The sequence below is a fragment of the Vombatus ursinus genome, unplaced genomic scaffold, assembly GCF_900497805.2.
Source record: "Vombatus ursinus unplaced genomic scaffold, bare-nosed wombat genome assembly UNPS02014973.1, whole genome shotgun sequence".
Taxonomy (NCBI): domain Eukaryota; kingdom Metazoa; phylum Chordata; class Mammalia; order Diprotodontia; family Vombatidae; genus Vombatus; species Vombatus ursinus.
Window position 1 is genome coordinate 13,150,968 of NW_020954751.1, and position 13,966 is coordinate 13,164,933.

A 13,966-nucleotide genomic window follows, 5' to 3' on the forward strand; every position below is an offset into this window, starting at 1 on the left:
TCCCTTTGGAATGACTGTGCTAGACCTAAGCATTCTTTCAGGGGGCAAATTGGGGAATCTGAGAGGCAGAACACCTCTTGGTACTTCCTTAAGTCTAGCTGGCACTGTCCCCTCCCTCCCCTCCATCGCAAAGCTGACCTTATTTTAGCTTCCAAATGAGCAGTATTATGTCAAGGACCCTTCGGTGGTATGGTGAAGCCTATATATCCCTTCTCAGAATAAGGTTTTTAAATACATAAAATAAAATACACAGGATTACAAAGGAAATCAACTACTTTGAAACAGTTATCGCAACATAGAGATTAAGCTTTGATAAACTATCAAACTGGTAAAAACATGATGTAAAGGTATATAAGACTTCAAAGCCCTGCCAATCAAACCTTCAATACTTGAAGGGTCTGTAATGGTTGACTCTACTGGTTTGGACCTTAAGCCTTCTGTAAGTTAGTCAGTGGTATTTAAGAGTTGATATGGCACCAGTAATCACTGCTGTTGGGGGCTAAGATTGGTCACTTGAGTTTAGAAGGTCTGAGCAGCAAAGGAATAAGCAGACAGAATGTTCAGACTAAGTCTGTCACCTTTCTGGTGAGCCCCAGAGAGCAGAAGGGGCCCAGACTGCCTAAACAGGGGCAAATTGGCCCAGGTCCATGGTGGAGCAGGTCAGTACTCCCATGCTTATTAGTAGTGGGATTGGGCCCATAAATCACCACTGAGCCCAATCTGGGCGAAACAGAAAGACCTAGTCTGAAAAAAGAGTTAATGTGACCCCTCAAAATTCATCATTTTATGGCCAAGATGGTGCTTAGCCTGTCCAAACTTAGGACAAACTTAGCTAGGCTAGTCCTTGGATGACCATCTCCTTTGTAAGTGTGCCATATCTTTCTCCCCAAACCCCACCCAAAGAGGAGACTATAACCTCTTAACCTTGCTATATCTCCCCCAGTGCCTAGTTCAGTGCTCTGCACAAACTAAAAGCTTAATAAATGTTTAGTAGCACTGAGGAATAGGGTGGGATCTGCCACTCCCACACCCTAAATCTGCCAACTCCCTGTTGTATACAAATTCTCCTTTATCAGCAGTTTGGTGGAGAATCAAGAATTGCTGGTTCAGTCAGTTTCAGGCTTTGCAAAGTGATCGAGGGTGAGGATGATTACCCAGGGTCACCAAGAGAATTCAAAAAGATCAGTGAAATGGCTTTTCACTTGGTCACTCTGTTTAATATGCCTGGGAGAAAATAGCAAAGACTCTTCAAGCAGGAGTGGTCAACAGAAAATATGTGCGTATGTGTGTGTGTGTGTATCTTCTCCATCTGGACATCAGTATTTTTAATCACTTTTTTCTTTGTAGAGGCAATGGGTGGTGCAGAGGAAAGAGTGTTGGACCTGGAGTTGGTAAGGCCCACTTTCAAATCTGGTCTCAGACATGTGAGAAATTTTACCTATGTCTGCCTTAGCATCCTCAACTATTAAGTACCTGGAACTTAGTAGGTACTTTAAAACCATTTACTGACTGATTGAGTAACTGCACCTACCTCCCAGGGTTGTTGTGAGAATACATGAGATAATATCCGTAAAATACTAAGCACAGTGCCTGGAACACAGGAGATATTTAATAAATGCCTGTTTCCTTCCTGTGTAGCTTAACTGTGTGCCTGGTACACAGAAAGTGCTTAATAAATGCTTATTGACTGAATAATTGGATGCAAAGTCTCCTTTGCTATTCTGAATAAACATGTTGTGACTTACCTAGAGAACTGTCTCAGCTTGGTCTCTATGCTTCTGTGTCTCATACACATCCTGGTCAGGGCAGATCCGATTTCTCTGGTACCACCTGAAAACAGAAAATAAACAAGGCTGAGACAAGACAGAGCAAGTATACCAAAAATGCACATCCTCCCATTTAACATCTCAGTTTTAATAAGAGAAAAAAGGAAAATATCAATGCCAATAGTTGAATAACTTGCATAACTTAGATCCTATATAATACTATGATTAATGCAATATCTGACACTTTATTTTTCATATCTGGCTCATGGGGAAAGAAAACCCACACTAAGATATTCAGGAGAGCAAATAATGTTTCTGAAGAAGTCCACGGTGTAATCATTAAAATCCAGTCCCTTGGCATAGAAACAGAATCAAGAGGACAATATCTTCAGCAACAAGGAAGGGGCAGGTTAATTTTGTCAAAAACATCTGGGGAGAAAAATGGATTTAGTTTAAAGTAATAGCTTGACCTGCGGCAGAGAGGTAGCACAGTAGATAAAGCACTGAACCAGAAAGAACTTCATGAGTTCAAAATCTGCTTCAAACACATACCAGCTGTGTGACCCTGGGCAAGTCACTTAACCCTGTTTGCTTCAGTTTCCTTATCTGTAAAAATGAGCTGGAGAAGGAAATGGCAAACCCTTCCAGTATCTCTGCCAAGAAAATCCCAAATGGTGGCACAGAGAGTCATGCACTGAAAAATGACTTAAAAAAAAATAGCTTGACCAGGGAGGGTTTCAGCCTGAAGAAGACACAGGAAAATGGGTCAGCAAGGCTATTTGGATTTGCCAAAAAACAAAAAAACAAAAAAAAACTTATCCCCCCACTCTCTTTTCTTAAATGATTTGTCACGTTCTCTTTCTCCTTCCCTTTCTCAAAAGCAAAGCTTGAATAAGCAACTCTGTGTTAGTTTGGGGTGGAGGAGTGTGGGGAGGAAACTGATTATAATCACAGATGGTAGCTCCACACTGAACATTTGAAGGCCAGGCAAAATTATAAATGTTATGGAAACACTGAAGCTTGTGGGTTCAGCACAAAAAAAAAGTGTCAAATAAGGCATTATTTTAATAGACCAAACAATTTAGGCCTGATTAGATACTAATATATTTCCAAAGCAAAACTCTATGAATTGAAGACAAAGTTAATTATCAGGCAAGAATTACCTCCTCCAGTGTTCTCTGTCCTGTGATCTACCTCCTTCCAGTCCTTATCTTTCTTGAGATCATTGTCATTTTAATTCTGCTTCCCTTCACTAAAGTACCACCCTTTCTCCTTGCCACCCTGTCCCATTCTTCATGGGAAACATAGAGGTGACCCTACGCTCTTGAACTTCATACCAGTAACATAAGCTCTGGCAAGTTTTATACTAGTCTGGAAAGGACCTGGTTCATATGTAAAGGGAGGAAATCAAGCCAGAAGGGGTAGAGGATGCTAAAGATCCAAAGTGGAAAAAAAAAATCCATTGAAGAAGAAGATTTGATTGAACAGGTGGGTGCACAAGGAATTCACTATAGCAACTTAGAGGGACCCTATTCTATACCAATTGTCTAAAGGCTAGTCTAGCTAAAAACTAATGGATCTTTCAGTCACTGAAACTCTCAAAGACCATCAATTATGCTGCAGAGAGATTACAATGTGGATTACGGAGAGGAATATACACACTAATAAAATCACAGGTCCTTAAAGTATTTAAGAAAAAATTCTTTCCCCTTTACCGTGAATACCTAACAGGCTTTCAGTACATACACAGAAAATATATGTATTACAAATATATGGGTGTGTGTGTGTGTGTGTGTGTGATATAATCTCCACTGAAAGCCACAATTAGCTGAGGCAGGTAAGAGAAGTTAAGGATAAATGAGAAAAAGCCACCCTACTCAATATTTATTATACTTTTGTTATTCTACTCCACAAGAATGACCTTTGCACTGAAAATCATAAAACAAAAATGACTAATAAGGACTTAATACCCAAGAAAACTAAGGGGGGAGAGAAGGAAGGAAGGAAGGAAGGAGGGAAGGAGGGAGGGAGGGAGGGAGGAAGGGGGAAAGGGAGAAGGGGGAAGAGAAAGGGAGAGAGAGGGGGGAAGAGAGGGAGAGGGGGGAAGGGGGGGGAGAGAGAGAGAATATTTATTTTGCTTGATTATATATATTTGTTACAAGGAATGTTTTTCTTTTTTCTCCAAATGAACTAGGATGGAAAGAAAACAGATTTCTGCTAATTAAAAAAAAATGAGGGGGTGGTAATGGTGCTGCTACAGATGTAGAGTGTTGCATGCACTTTCAGATGAGGTCATTGTATTAATTTTATTTATTGTTTTCCTTTTTAACAAGAGAGCTCTCATGAAGTAGAGGTGATCTGTAAATGTTTATAATGTAGAAATAAGACACATCAATAAAACTTTAAGAAACCTCTTGCATAATTACAAAAAACAATTTCACCATTAGCAAGATTGGGGAGGACAGCAGCTATTCTGAACAAGATCTGGGGGTTTTAGTTTATTGCAAGCTTCGTGAGTCAGCAACATGATATGGCAGCCAAAAAAAGCTAATGCAATCTTGGGCTACATGAACAAAGGCCCGGCTTCCAGGAATAGGGAAGTGATAGTCCCACTGTACTGGGCCTTTGTTAGGACACATCTGGAGTAACATACTCAGTTCTGGGTGCACTAGTTTAAGAACTATGATGAACTGGACAATGTCATTGGGAAGACAATCAGGATGGTGAATGGTCTTGGGTCCATGTCATGTGATGATCAATTGAAGACACTAAGTGTATTTCTCCTGGAGAAGAACAGATAAAGGGATATACACGGTAAGTGTCTTCAGAAGCTTGAAGGGCTACTCTGGCCCGAACCAAGAGTAATGGGTGGAAGCTTCACAATAGCTAATGTAGACCCAACAATGGGAAAACATTCCTCACGATTCATGCTGTTTGTGGTGGGGTCCCCTTCCTTGGAGATTTTCAAGCAAAAGCTAGATGACCACTTGTCCACTATATAACAGGGGAAATTCCATTCCTGTAGGGGTTAGATTAAATGGCAGCTGAAGTCCCTTCTCACTCTGAGATTCTGGGAATCTGTGATTCTGGGTTCGACTGCATTTCTAATTTTCCTCTCAAAGAACCCTAGACCCTTGTAAGCAAACAGGGTAAAACGACGCAAGGACCTAAGCAGTAACTCTACTTTGGATTCATGTCCATTCAGGGAATTTCATCCATTCAACAAGTGTTTATTGAGTGCAGAGTTGTGGAAAGGGTGCTGGCCTCTGTCCATTATCTCTAACTACAGTCAGGAAAAACTGGGTTCAAATCCCGTCTCTGGCACATGTTTGCTGTGTGACTCTGGGCAAACACCTCAAGGCTCAAAGCCCCAGGCAACTTTTGAAGGCTAAAAATTGTAAAATAAGTGCTGATTTGCCTTCATGAAGGGAGTCACCTCATGGGGGGGGTGTTCTATATCACTTATTACACTCTAAAGGTATACTCTTAAAGTACACTGCTAAGAAATGTGCAAAGCACTGGGCCAGATGCTAGGGATAAAAAGACCAAAAAAAAAAAAATCCCTGTCCATAAGGAGCTTACATACATTCTACTGGGAGGATGTACCAGATGAATCGAACAGTAAGACTATGGTCCAGGACCTTTGAGAGTGTCTTACACTTGGCTATCGGCATGCAGACCATCCAGAGGGGCAGAAGATGGAGCATCTATCCCCTGCTTTCAAATCACAGATGTTCATACAATTTTCACCAGCTTCACAGGGCAAAGCCAGCAGATGGCACTGTTTGCTTAAGTAGAGGTAACTTGCTATAAACAAGCATGAAGAATCTTCTTTCCCCATGGGAAACATTTTATTTTTATTTGGCTGTAGCCCCTCATTTGGCTAAAGGTCAGCTGATTTTCTGGTTAAAGGTCACAAGAGGCAGACTCACATGCTGGGAACTCTGACAGTTTTACTACCCTCACTAGAGAGAATCATTTACACATTAATGGTAAAATCCTGAATTATTTATACTAAGCATAGAATCCTGAAAACTTTCTCTCTTCTGTTACCTGGCCCAGTCTGTTCCTAGTCATAAGACTGTAGAATTTAGAGCTGAATGAAGCCCTATAGGATCGAGCCCTAGAAAGGTGAAAATGTCTTGCCTAAAGTCACATCTGTAGTTATCACATAAGCTATCACACTTGAACAGGAATCCCTTCTACCACGCCCCTAAAAAGTGGTTACCCCAGCTTTGCTCAGAGACCTTGAGTGAAAGAGAGCTCATTGCCTCCAAGTACAAGCCATGGGACAACTCTGATCAACAAGCACATTAACAACTTCAACAAGCAAGTTCTACTCACTGTAGAAATTTGCACCCAACCCCCTCAGACTTCAAATCCATTAATTTATTCAACAAAAAATGTATTGAGCACCTATTATGTGATTAATTTATTAATGTGATTAATTTATTAAAAATTACAGAGCGCCTACTATGTGATTAATTTATCCAAAAAATACAGAGCACCTACTACGTGATTAATTTATTCAACAAAGAAATTACTAAGCACCTGCCATGTGCTTAATAATGAAGGCAAAGTGTCTGGTTCTGAGAATACAAAGATACAAAGACAAGTCTTTCCCCTCTACAAACTTATGTTCCAATGGGGGGAAACAACGTATACATACAATATAAAATACATACACACTATATACAAAGTAATTTGGGGGAGCACTAACACACAAGGAGACCCTGAAAGATCTCCTGTAGGAGATAGAACTTGGGCTGAGGATTGAAGGGAATTGTTAGGGTTTCCAAGAGGGAAGGAGGACGAGGAAGAGCATTCCTGGGATGGGAAGGAGTCTATCATGATTTTAACTGCAGAGCATCTATTTTCATGCCTCAAGCTGGCCATCAAGGGTACCACACCAGTCTGATGTGAGACGCCAGAAAAGGTGGGTTTTCAAGGGTCTTGGGTCTTTTAGAAAATGGTTTCATTGCCAGCCTCCTCCAAAATCATAGAATCTCAGAACTTTTTATTCTATTCTACTCTATTGTACTTAATCATCCTGAGGCATTGAGGTGGTACCTCACTGGAGTCAGAAAGATCTGAGTTCCAATCAGGGACTCAGACACTTCTTTGCTGTGTGACCCTAGGTTAAGTTGCTTAACTCCTCTGTGCGTCAGCTTCAACATCTGTAAAATAGTTATTATAATAACACCTACCTCACAGAGTTGTTGAGAATCAAATGGGAGAACTTAGGGAAAACGCTTTGCAAACAGGAAAATTTTATGTTAGATACTATCACCCTCCTGCAGGCTCCATTCAAGCTATTTTAGGTAAACAGAAATGCAGATATTTACACTCTTACTTGTATTTTATATGACTCCCTTCTATAGAGGGGTTCAAAACCCTAAACAGAAACATTCTCACTCCCCTCAATCTAATGCAGAGTTACTAGGCTATTAATTTCTAGTCCAGTCAGAAGCAGAAAGGCAAGGTGCAGAAAGCACCATTCTTGAGGAGTCATGGGGGTCTGGAGTCTGGCCCTGGGTCTGCCACTAACTCAGGCGAGGGTGAGGCTGCAGGAGTCTCTTGACCTCTCTGAATCTCAGTTTTCTCATCTGAAAAATGCCTTGACTACAATGGTAAGTGGTGTACCTCTTCTGACAAAGCTCAAATTCTGCAGGTGTTTCTCTCACATACACAAGATACCCCAAGCTAAAAACTGCACTGAAACTTTTTATAAAGCCCATGTCCTTAAAAAAAAAAAAGGAATAATTATAGTAACAATTTTATATTAAAAAATTTATAGAATCTTGATTTATAGAATTCTAATTCTAGAATCTGGTTTAAATAACTGGGCAAAAGAATAAAGGGGGAATGGCACTAATCTCCAAAGGGTTAATTTATATTTTCCTGCCTTGTGTCACAATATAGCACTGTATTCACAATCTATGATCCACCAACTCACCTTTTTTTTCCTTCTATGTCCCAGTTCATGTGCTATCTCTTCCTTAATTAATCCTCTGAAAAAAGTAATCCCTCCTTCTTAGCTCTCTCTGGACGCGGACCTCTCCCATGCACTTAAACAAGTTCTGATTTATATTACAGCTATTTGTGTATGTGTTTTCTCCCGCTCCAGGACTGCAAGCTCCTGGATGACTCAGATAGTCATTTTTCATTGACTATTACTGGCTAGCATTAGACTAAAAGACTTACTTTAGGGGCAGCTAGGTGGTGCAGTGGATAGAGCACTGGTCCTGGAGTCAGGAAGATCTGAATTCAAAACTGGTCTCAGACTAGACAGATACTCACTAGCTCTGTGACCCTGGGCAAGTCACTTAACCCCAAATGCCTCAAAAAAAAAAAACTTTAACAAACATTTGTTAATGAATTAATTTGAGTTGATTACCCCATTCCCCAAGCCAAAAGTACAAATGTTCCACTTTTAACTCTTAACATGAGCATACATCAATCAAAGAAAATAAAGGTATATGTATTATTAACCTTGATATTAATTTCTCTAAAGGTTGGAGATTAAGGGGCAAACCAAGCAAGAAATGGACAGGGAAGAGACCCTCCCTGCTTAGCACAGTGGCCGGGACATAGTAGGTGCTTAACAAATGTTAGTTGATTGACAACTGCTTAGTCCTTATAGGCAAGTCATTTTTCTGAAACAGTTTAGAAATAGATTAGGATATGGATAAATAACCTCTCCCCACATTTCTTTCCAGCTTTATGTCTGGAACAGTATGCTCCCAGTAGGATTGCTACATAGATATTTACAGGACTAATCAATAAGAAAATGTCTTGACATCATCACTTTCTATACATGGTAAATGCAAGTCTCTTCTGCAACTCTTCGATTGGTCAACTGAAGGGTCTGACTTGTGTTGTGTCTTCACTAACCTACCTCATAGAGGGCACTGCAGAGTTTGCAACCAATGGTATACTCTGGCACCATCATTAGTAATGCCTGCTGTGTGCAGTGCTCTGTGTTTGGTACTGGGGAAGGAACAAAATGTAGGTAAGACACTTTCCTGTAAAGTTTGATATTTATTGATCCATAAGAAACCATCCAGTTGGGGAGGGAAGGCACAAATGCCTCCCCCTCCCCCATAAAGGACAACTAAACATATAGCAATGTAATAAATGGTATAGACCTAAGTTCTATAGGAATTTGTAAACACGATGGAGCATGTCAAAGCCATCTGGTCTAAGTATGGGAAATCATATGGACAGATTACATTGGGTTCTAAAGAAGCCTAACAAGGGGCAGCTAGATGGCACAGTGGATAGAGCACTAGCCCTGGATTCAGGAAGACCTGAGTTCAAATGCGACCTCAGACACTTGACACTCACTAGCTGGGTGACCCTGGGCAAGCCACTTAACCCCACTGCCTAGCCAAAAAAAAAAAAAAAAAAAGCCTAACAAATAGAAATGAGTGGGCTTCAGTTTCCTCATTTGTAAAATAAGGCTGTTGACCTAGACAGCCTCTAAAGTCCCTTCCAGCTGTAACTTTATGACCTGTGTGACATTCCTTTCCCCACTATTCCCCCCGCCAAACGATACAAAGATTTTTTTTTCTCTCACCCCAGCCCCACCTCTAAACTCCAATATAATTTCCGTGGAAACAACTGGGCCAGAAATCTAAGTACTACTGGCTGTCTGAAAATCAACCAGAAAAGCTTTCACAGCTTAAGCTATTTGCCAAACACCAGAATCAAGGCAGTTGTGATAGCTACAATTGGTGATGGCCTGAACAGCCTCCCCACCCTTGGGTTGGGCATGTGCTGATTATCATAGTCAACAGAATACCACACTCAGCACTCTATACCCTGTACCGTAAGTCTTCTGATCCCCAAGCTGGTAACCAGGAAACACATTCCTAGGTCATATGCTGGACTCGAATCCAGATTCTGCTTGTGACACTAACTGTGTGACTCTGGGCAAATCAATCAACAAACATTTGTTAAGTGCCTATTGTGTGTCAGGCACTGTGCTAAGGGTTGGGGATGCAAAAAGAGGCCAAAAAATAAAAACAACCCAAACCAAACCCAGTTTCTTTCCCTCAAGGAGTTTACATTTAATGGGGGAGACAACAAGCAAACCAATATACAGACTACATAAGACAAACAGAAAATAGTTAAAAGAGGGAAAGCACTGAATCTCTTCTATGTCTCAGTTTCAACATCTGCAAAATGGTTATAGTATTAATATCTACCTCATGGGCTTGTTATGAAGATCAAATGAGATAACATATATAAAATGCTTTGCAAACCTTAATGTGCTATATAAATGCTAGCTGTTACTATTAATAATAATTATTAAAGTAATAATCATCATTATTGTTGTTGTTAATATTTCATCCAGATGAGGGAGCCCCTGTTAAATATTATAGTTCTCTCCCTGGCCTAGATCTCCCACAAGGAGTCCGGAATTACTCAAAGTTGGAAGGGGAGTCTTGACAGCTGGATCTGGTAAAGATAATCATTGCTGACATTAATATAGTGCTTAAAAGTTTGTTATTGTTGTTGTTACTGTTGAGTTGTTTCAGTTGAGTCCAACTCTCTGTCACCCCATTTGGGGTGTTCTTGGCAAAGTTACTGGAGCAGCTTTGCCATTTTTTTCTCCAGCTCATTTTTACAGATGAGGAAACTGAGGCAATCAGGGTCAAGTGACTTGCCCAGAGTCACACAGCTAGTAAGTGTCTGAGGCCAGATATGAACTTGTGAAGGTTAGTCTTCCTGACTCCGGGACGAGCACTTTATCCACTGTACCTCCTAGTTGTTTTAAAGTTTACAGATCACTCTACAGCCACTGTTTCATTACAACCATTTACATAATGACCTGTGATGTAGATTCTACAGGTAGATAAGGAAACCGATGTATGAGAAAACCAGATAATGTCAACATCAATTGAGATACTATAATGTTTAATGAAAACAAATGAATGCGACGTACTAACTGAAGCTTGGCAAGGCCAGATGAAACTTACCTCATCGAGAAACACTCATGCGGCCACCTATTTGTTCCTTTCAATGTTGTACACCTAAGAGTCAACTCTCTCAGTACTCTTGGGGACTTCAGGACCAGAGAGAACAAAATTCTGTTTCTGATCTTAGATCAGCTCCCCCATAAACAAGACACTACGCACCAGGCACAAATTAAAATGATTAATGCTGATTGTGAATGGCAAGGGTACCATGGTGATGGGCACTCGAGAAACGTACTTTACATATTAATACACACAGAGGAAATAGCACATTAGAAGTTGGGGAGGGAATACAGAGTGGGTGTAAAACAAAAGCCTGGGGATGAGGGAGGGGGCACAATGGAGAAAGGAAGTGATGCCACGGCACCAATTATCCAGAGGAGAAGAAAAAGGCTTTGGGCAGACTGAATCTACCCAACTGCAACATGCCATAATGACTTTGTTATTGGATGTGGACAGTAGTAAGCCATCAAGTGGCATTGTTCTGTTATTCTAAACCTCCTCATTTGCAGGCAGCTCCCATCCCGCCCCACAGCAGGCAGCTAATGGGCATATACAGTCAGTTGGTCCATCTTGGGGGCAGGTGGCGAGTGTGAATAGAAAAGGCTGCACTGTCACAGAAGGAGGAGGGGTGAGAGGAAGCCAAAAGGGGAGGTGGGTGTGGGTGTGGGAGGGGAGCTTTATCCAGAGCATGCAGCTACAACAAAGTCACTGAGCACTCCAGCTTCCCATTTACAGACTAATGTTGTTGGAAGGCTAATTAAGAGTCAGACAGAACCACTGGACAGGAAAATGCATTTTGAAAATCTCAGCACGTGCCAGATCGGAAAGGTCAGGGCTATTCGCTTAGAGCAGCAACATGTGGCCATTCCTGTAAGGATGCTTCACTAAACTTATAACCGTGGAACCCTGGAAGTCAGACACAACCTTCACCAAAGCTTAGCCTCAATAGTGGCTTCTTCCAAGTTGCCGTTAAGTGGTTGTGACTATACCCCTGGCTTCCAAGCAAAGAGCTGGTAATAGCCACCTGGTTCTGTTCTAGAAACGAAGGAAATATTCTGTTTGCCATTAAAGGACAGTTAATTTAGAAACATAGACAAACTTTCCCCAAAAGCCAATACAGCCTAAGCCTTCTATCCCATCGAGATTCTTAATTTATATTAAAAATAAAAACACCTCGCTTCACAGTCCAAAATTCAGCCCAATTCAATTCAACAAGCATTTATTAAGCCCTTGCTAAGAAGCAGGCAGCTAAGTGGTTCAATGGATAGTGCTTGCCATGCAGTCAGGAGGTCCTGAATTCAAATACAGCTTCAGATATTTAGTAGCTGTGACCCTGGGCAAGTCACTTAACCTTTGCCTCAGTTCCTCATCTGTAAAATGAGCTGGGGAAGGAAATGGCAAGCTACTTCAGTATCTCTGCCAAGAAAACCCCAAATAGGGTCATGAAGAGTGGGACATGACTAAACAGATAAAAAGAAACAGTAGGAACCAGGCACTGTAGATACTACAACAAAAATGGAATAGTGCCTGCCCTCTATAAGTTTACATTCTACCCAGGGGGAAAATCTAAGAAGAGTCAGATAAAGTCTGAGGGAAAGGGGATGAGTCTACAAGTATGAGAATGCTCTAACAGCGATAGTAAATAAGACTATGGATGGACCAGAATCAGTTTTTATTTTGAAAACCAGCCAGACTTTTTACAAAAATATATAGAATTCTGTGGTAACTTAAAAAAAAATTACCACTAATTTCAGAAGCAAAAAAATTATTAAAAACAGGTCCTTGTCACACATTATACTCTACATATTTCCTTTAAATTTCTAAATTAGGGCCTATTTATGTAAGAAAGGGGTGGCAATGTCAGGGAATGAGAGGCATAAGCTATTGCACGCTACTAATGACTCAGATAACAAAACATCCCACTAAATCACAAAAGCTGAACAAACACTTGGGGTTTGAGGGCAGTTTTTAAGCAAAGGAAAAGGCCACCATATGTCTTGTAAGAATAGTTCCTCTCTCCCCAATACACACAGAAGACTATAGGCTCTGGGGAGGAGGGCCAAAAAGAGGCAGCCCCAAACCAGTCAACCCCTTTGTGATTTTCACTTGGGTACCAGCCAGGAACTGACAGAAGGTGGCTCTGTTTGAGGCTGTCAGTCATAATAATAGCCTCTCCCAAAGTTCTTCAACAGAGGCGTCTCCAACCCGACCTCAATGCTCAGAACGCTGGGCATCTTTAAACTCTTTATTCAGTCTCTGATCTCTTTACTGAAACTACACAAAGTAAAACAGTCCTGGAGCCACAGAGGATGAAACAAAGGCCAGAGGGTGAAATCAACTCAGCAAGGTGGAAAGGACATAATAACAATAACGATGATGATAGCTAACATGCATACTTTGAGTACTTTAGGGTTTCCACATAGGTTAACTCTTTGGATCCTCAAAAACACCCCGGTCAGATAGGGTCTAGTATTATGCCCATTTTACAGATAAGGAAAGCAGCTGAGAGTAGTTAAGTCACTTGTACAGGCTCACACAGCTAGTTGTGTCTGAGGCAAGATCTGAATTCAAGTCTTCCTAAATCCAAGTCCCACACTCTGCCCACTGTACCACTGAGCACATCCTGAGAAGCGGCCACATGGCCACTGCTTCAGAACACCTCTACTGACAAAGAAACTTCTACTTTGTGAGGCAGCTCCCTTTCAGGATGGCTAAGCAAGGACTTCCTTCTTCCTCTAACTCATAATACATAACTCCGTGAGGCCCTCCCAAATAAATTAGTTCAACTTTCTACTACTTGGAACTATGTGTTTCATTCACAAAACAATACTCTCCACCAATTGTAAACTGGTTTTCATTTAGGACACCCAATCAAATCATTTGGCTACCAACCTGAAACTTGGGCTATGTTGTCAGACAATGTCTTAACTACTCCTTAAGAAGATGGTGTACAATACTGGCAATTATCCTCAGAGCAGGCAGGAAACATCTTTCAAGCTTAGCCCACTCAAATGTAGATTTCTGCTTGTCAAATCTGAGTCACCACTTTTGTACGTTTGTCAAGAGTGACACAATCCACCCAAGATGTGCTCTCCATGATACAATCTTTCACTTTTCTCGGACTAATAATGTTTCTCCTGGATAAGCTGGTTAACAAATACTGAAATAATTACAACAAAAAGGAAACTGGTTTCCATTTCTCACTCCAGTTGATAT

The 13,966-nt window shown here is 41.0% G+C and overlaps 1 protein-coding gene across 6 annotated transcripts in view; it reads right to left on the reverse strand.

Annotated features, from left to right (window-relative positions):
- Nucleotides 1-13,966, reverse strand: part of LOC114030682 (metastasis suppressor protein 1) — a 226,735-nt gene that overhangs the window by 51,552 nt on the left and 161,217 nt on the right. For all 6 annotated transcript variants that reach the window (XM_027845536.1, XM_027845534.1, XM_027845532.1 and 3 more), the window contains exon 5: nt 1,746-1,830. In XM_027845536.1, coding sequence (XP_027701337.1) covers nt 1,746-1,830 — 85 coding nt within the window. The remainder of the gene's footprint in view (nt 1-1,745; nt 1,831-13,966) is intronic.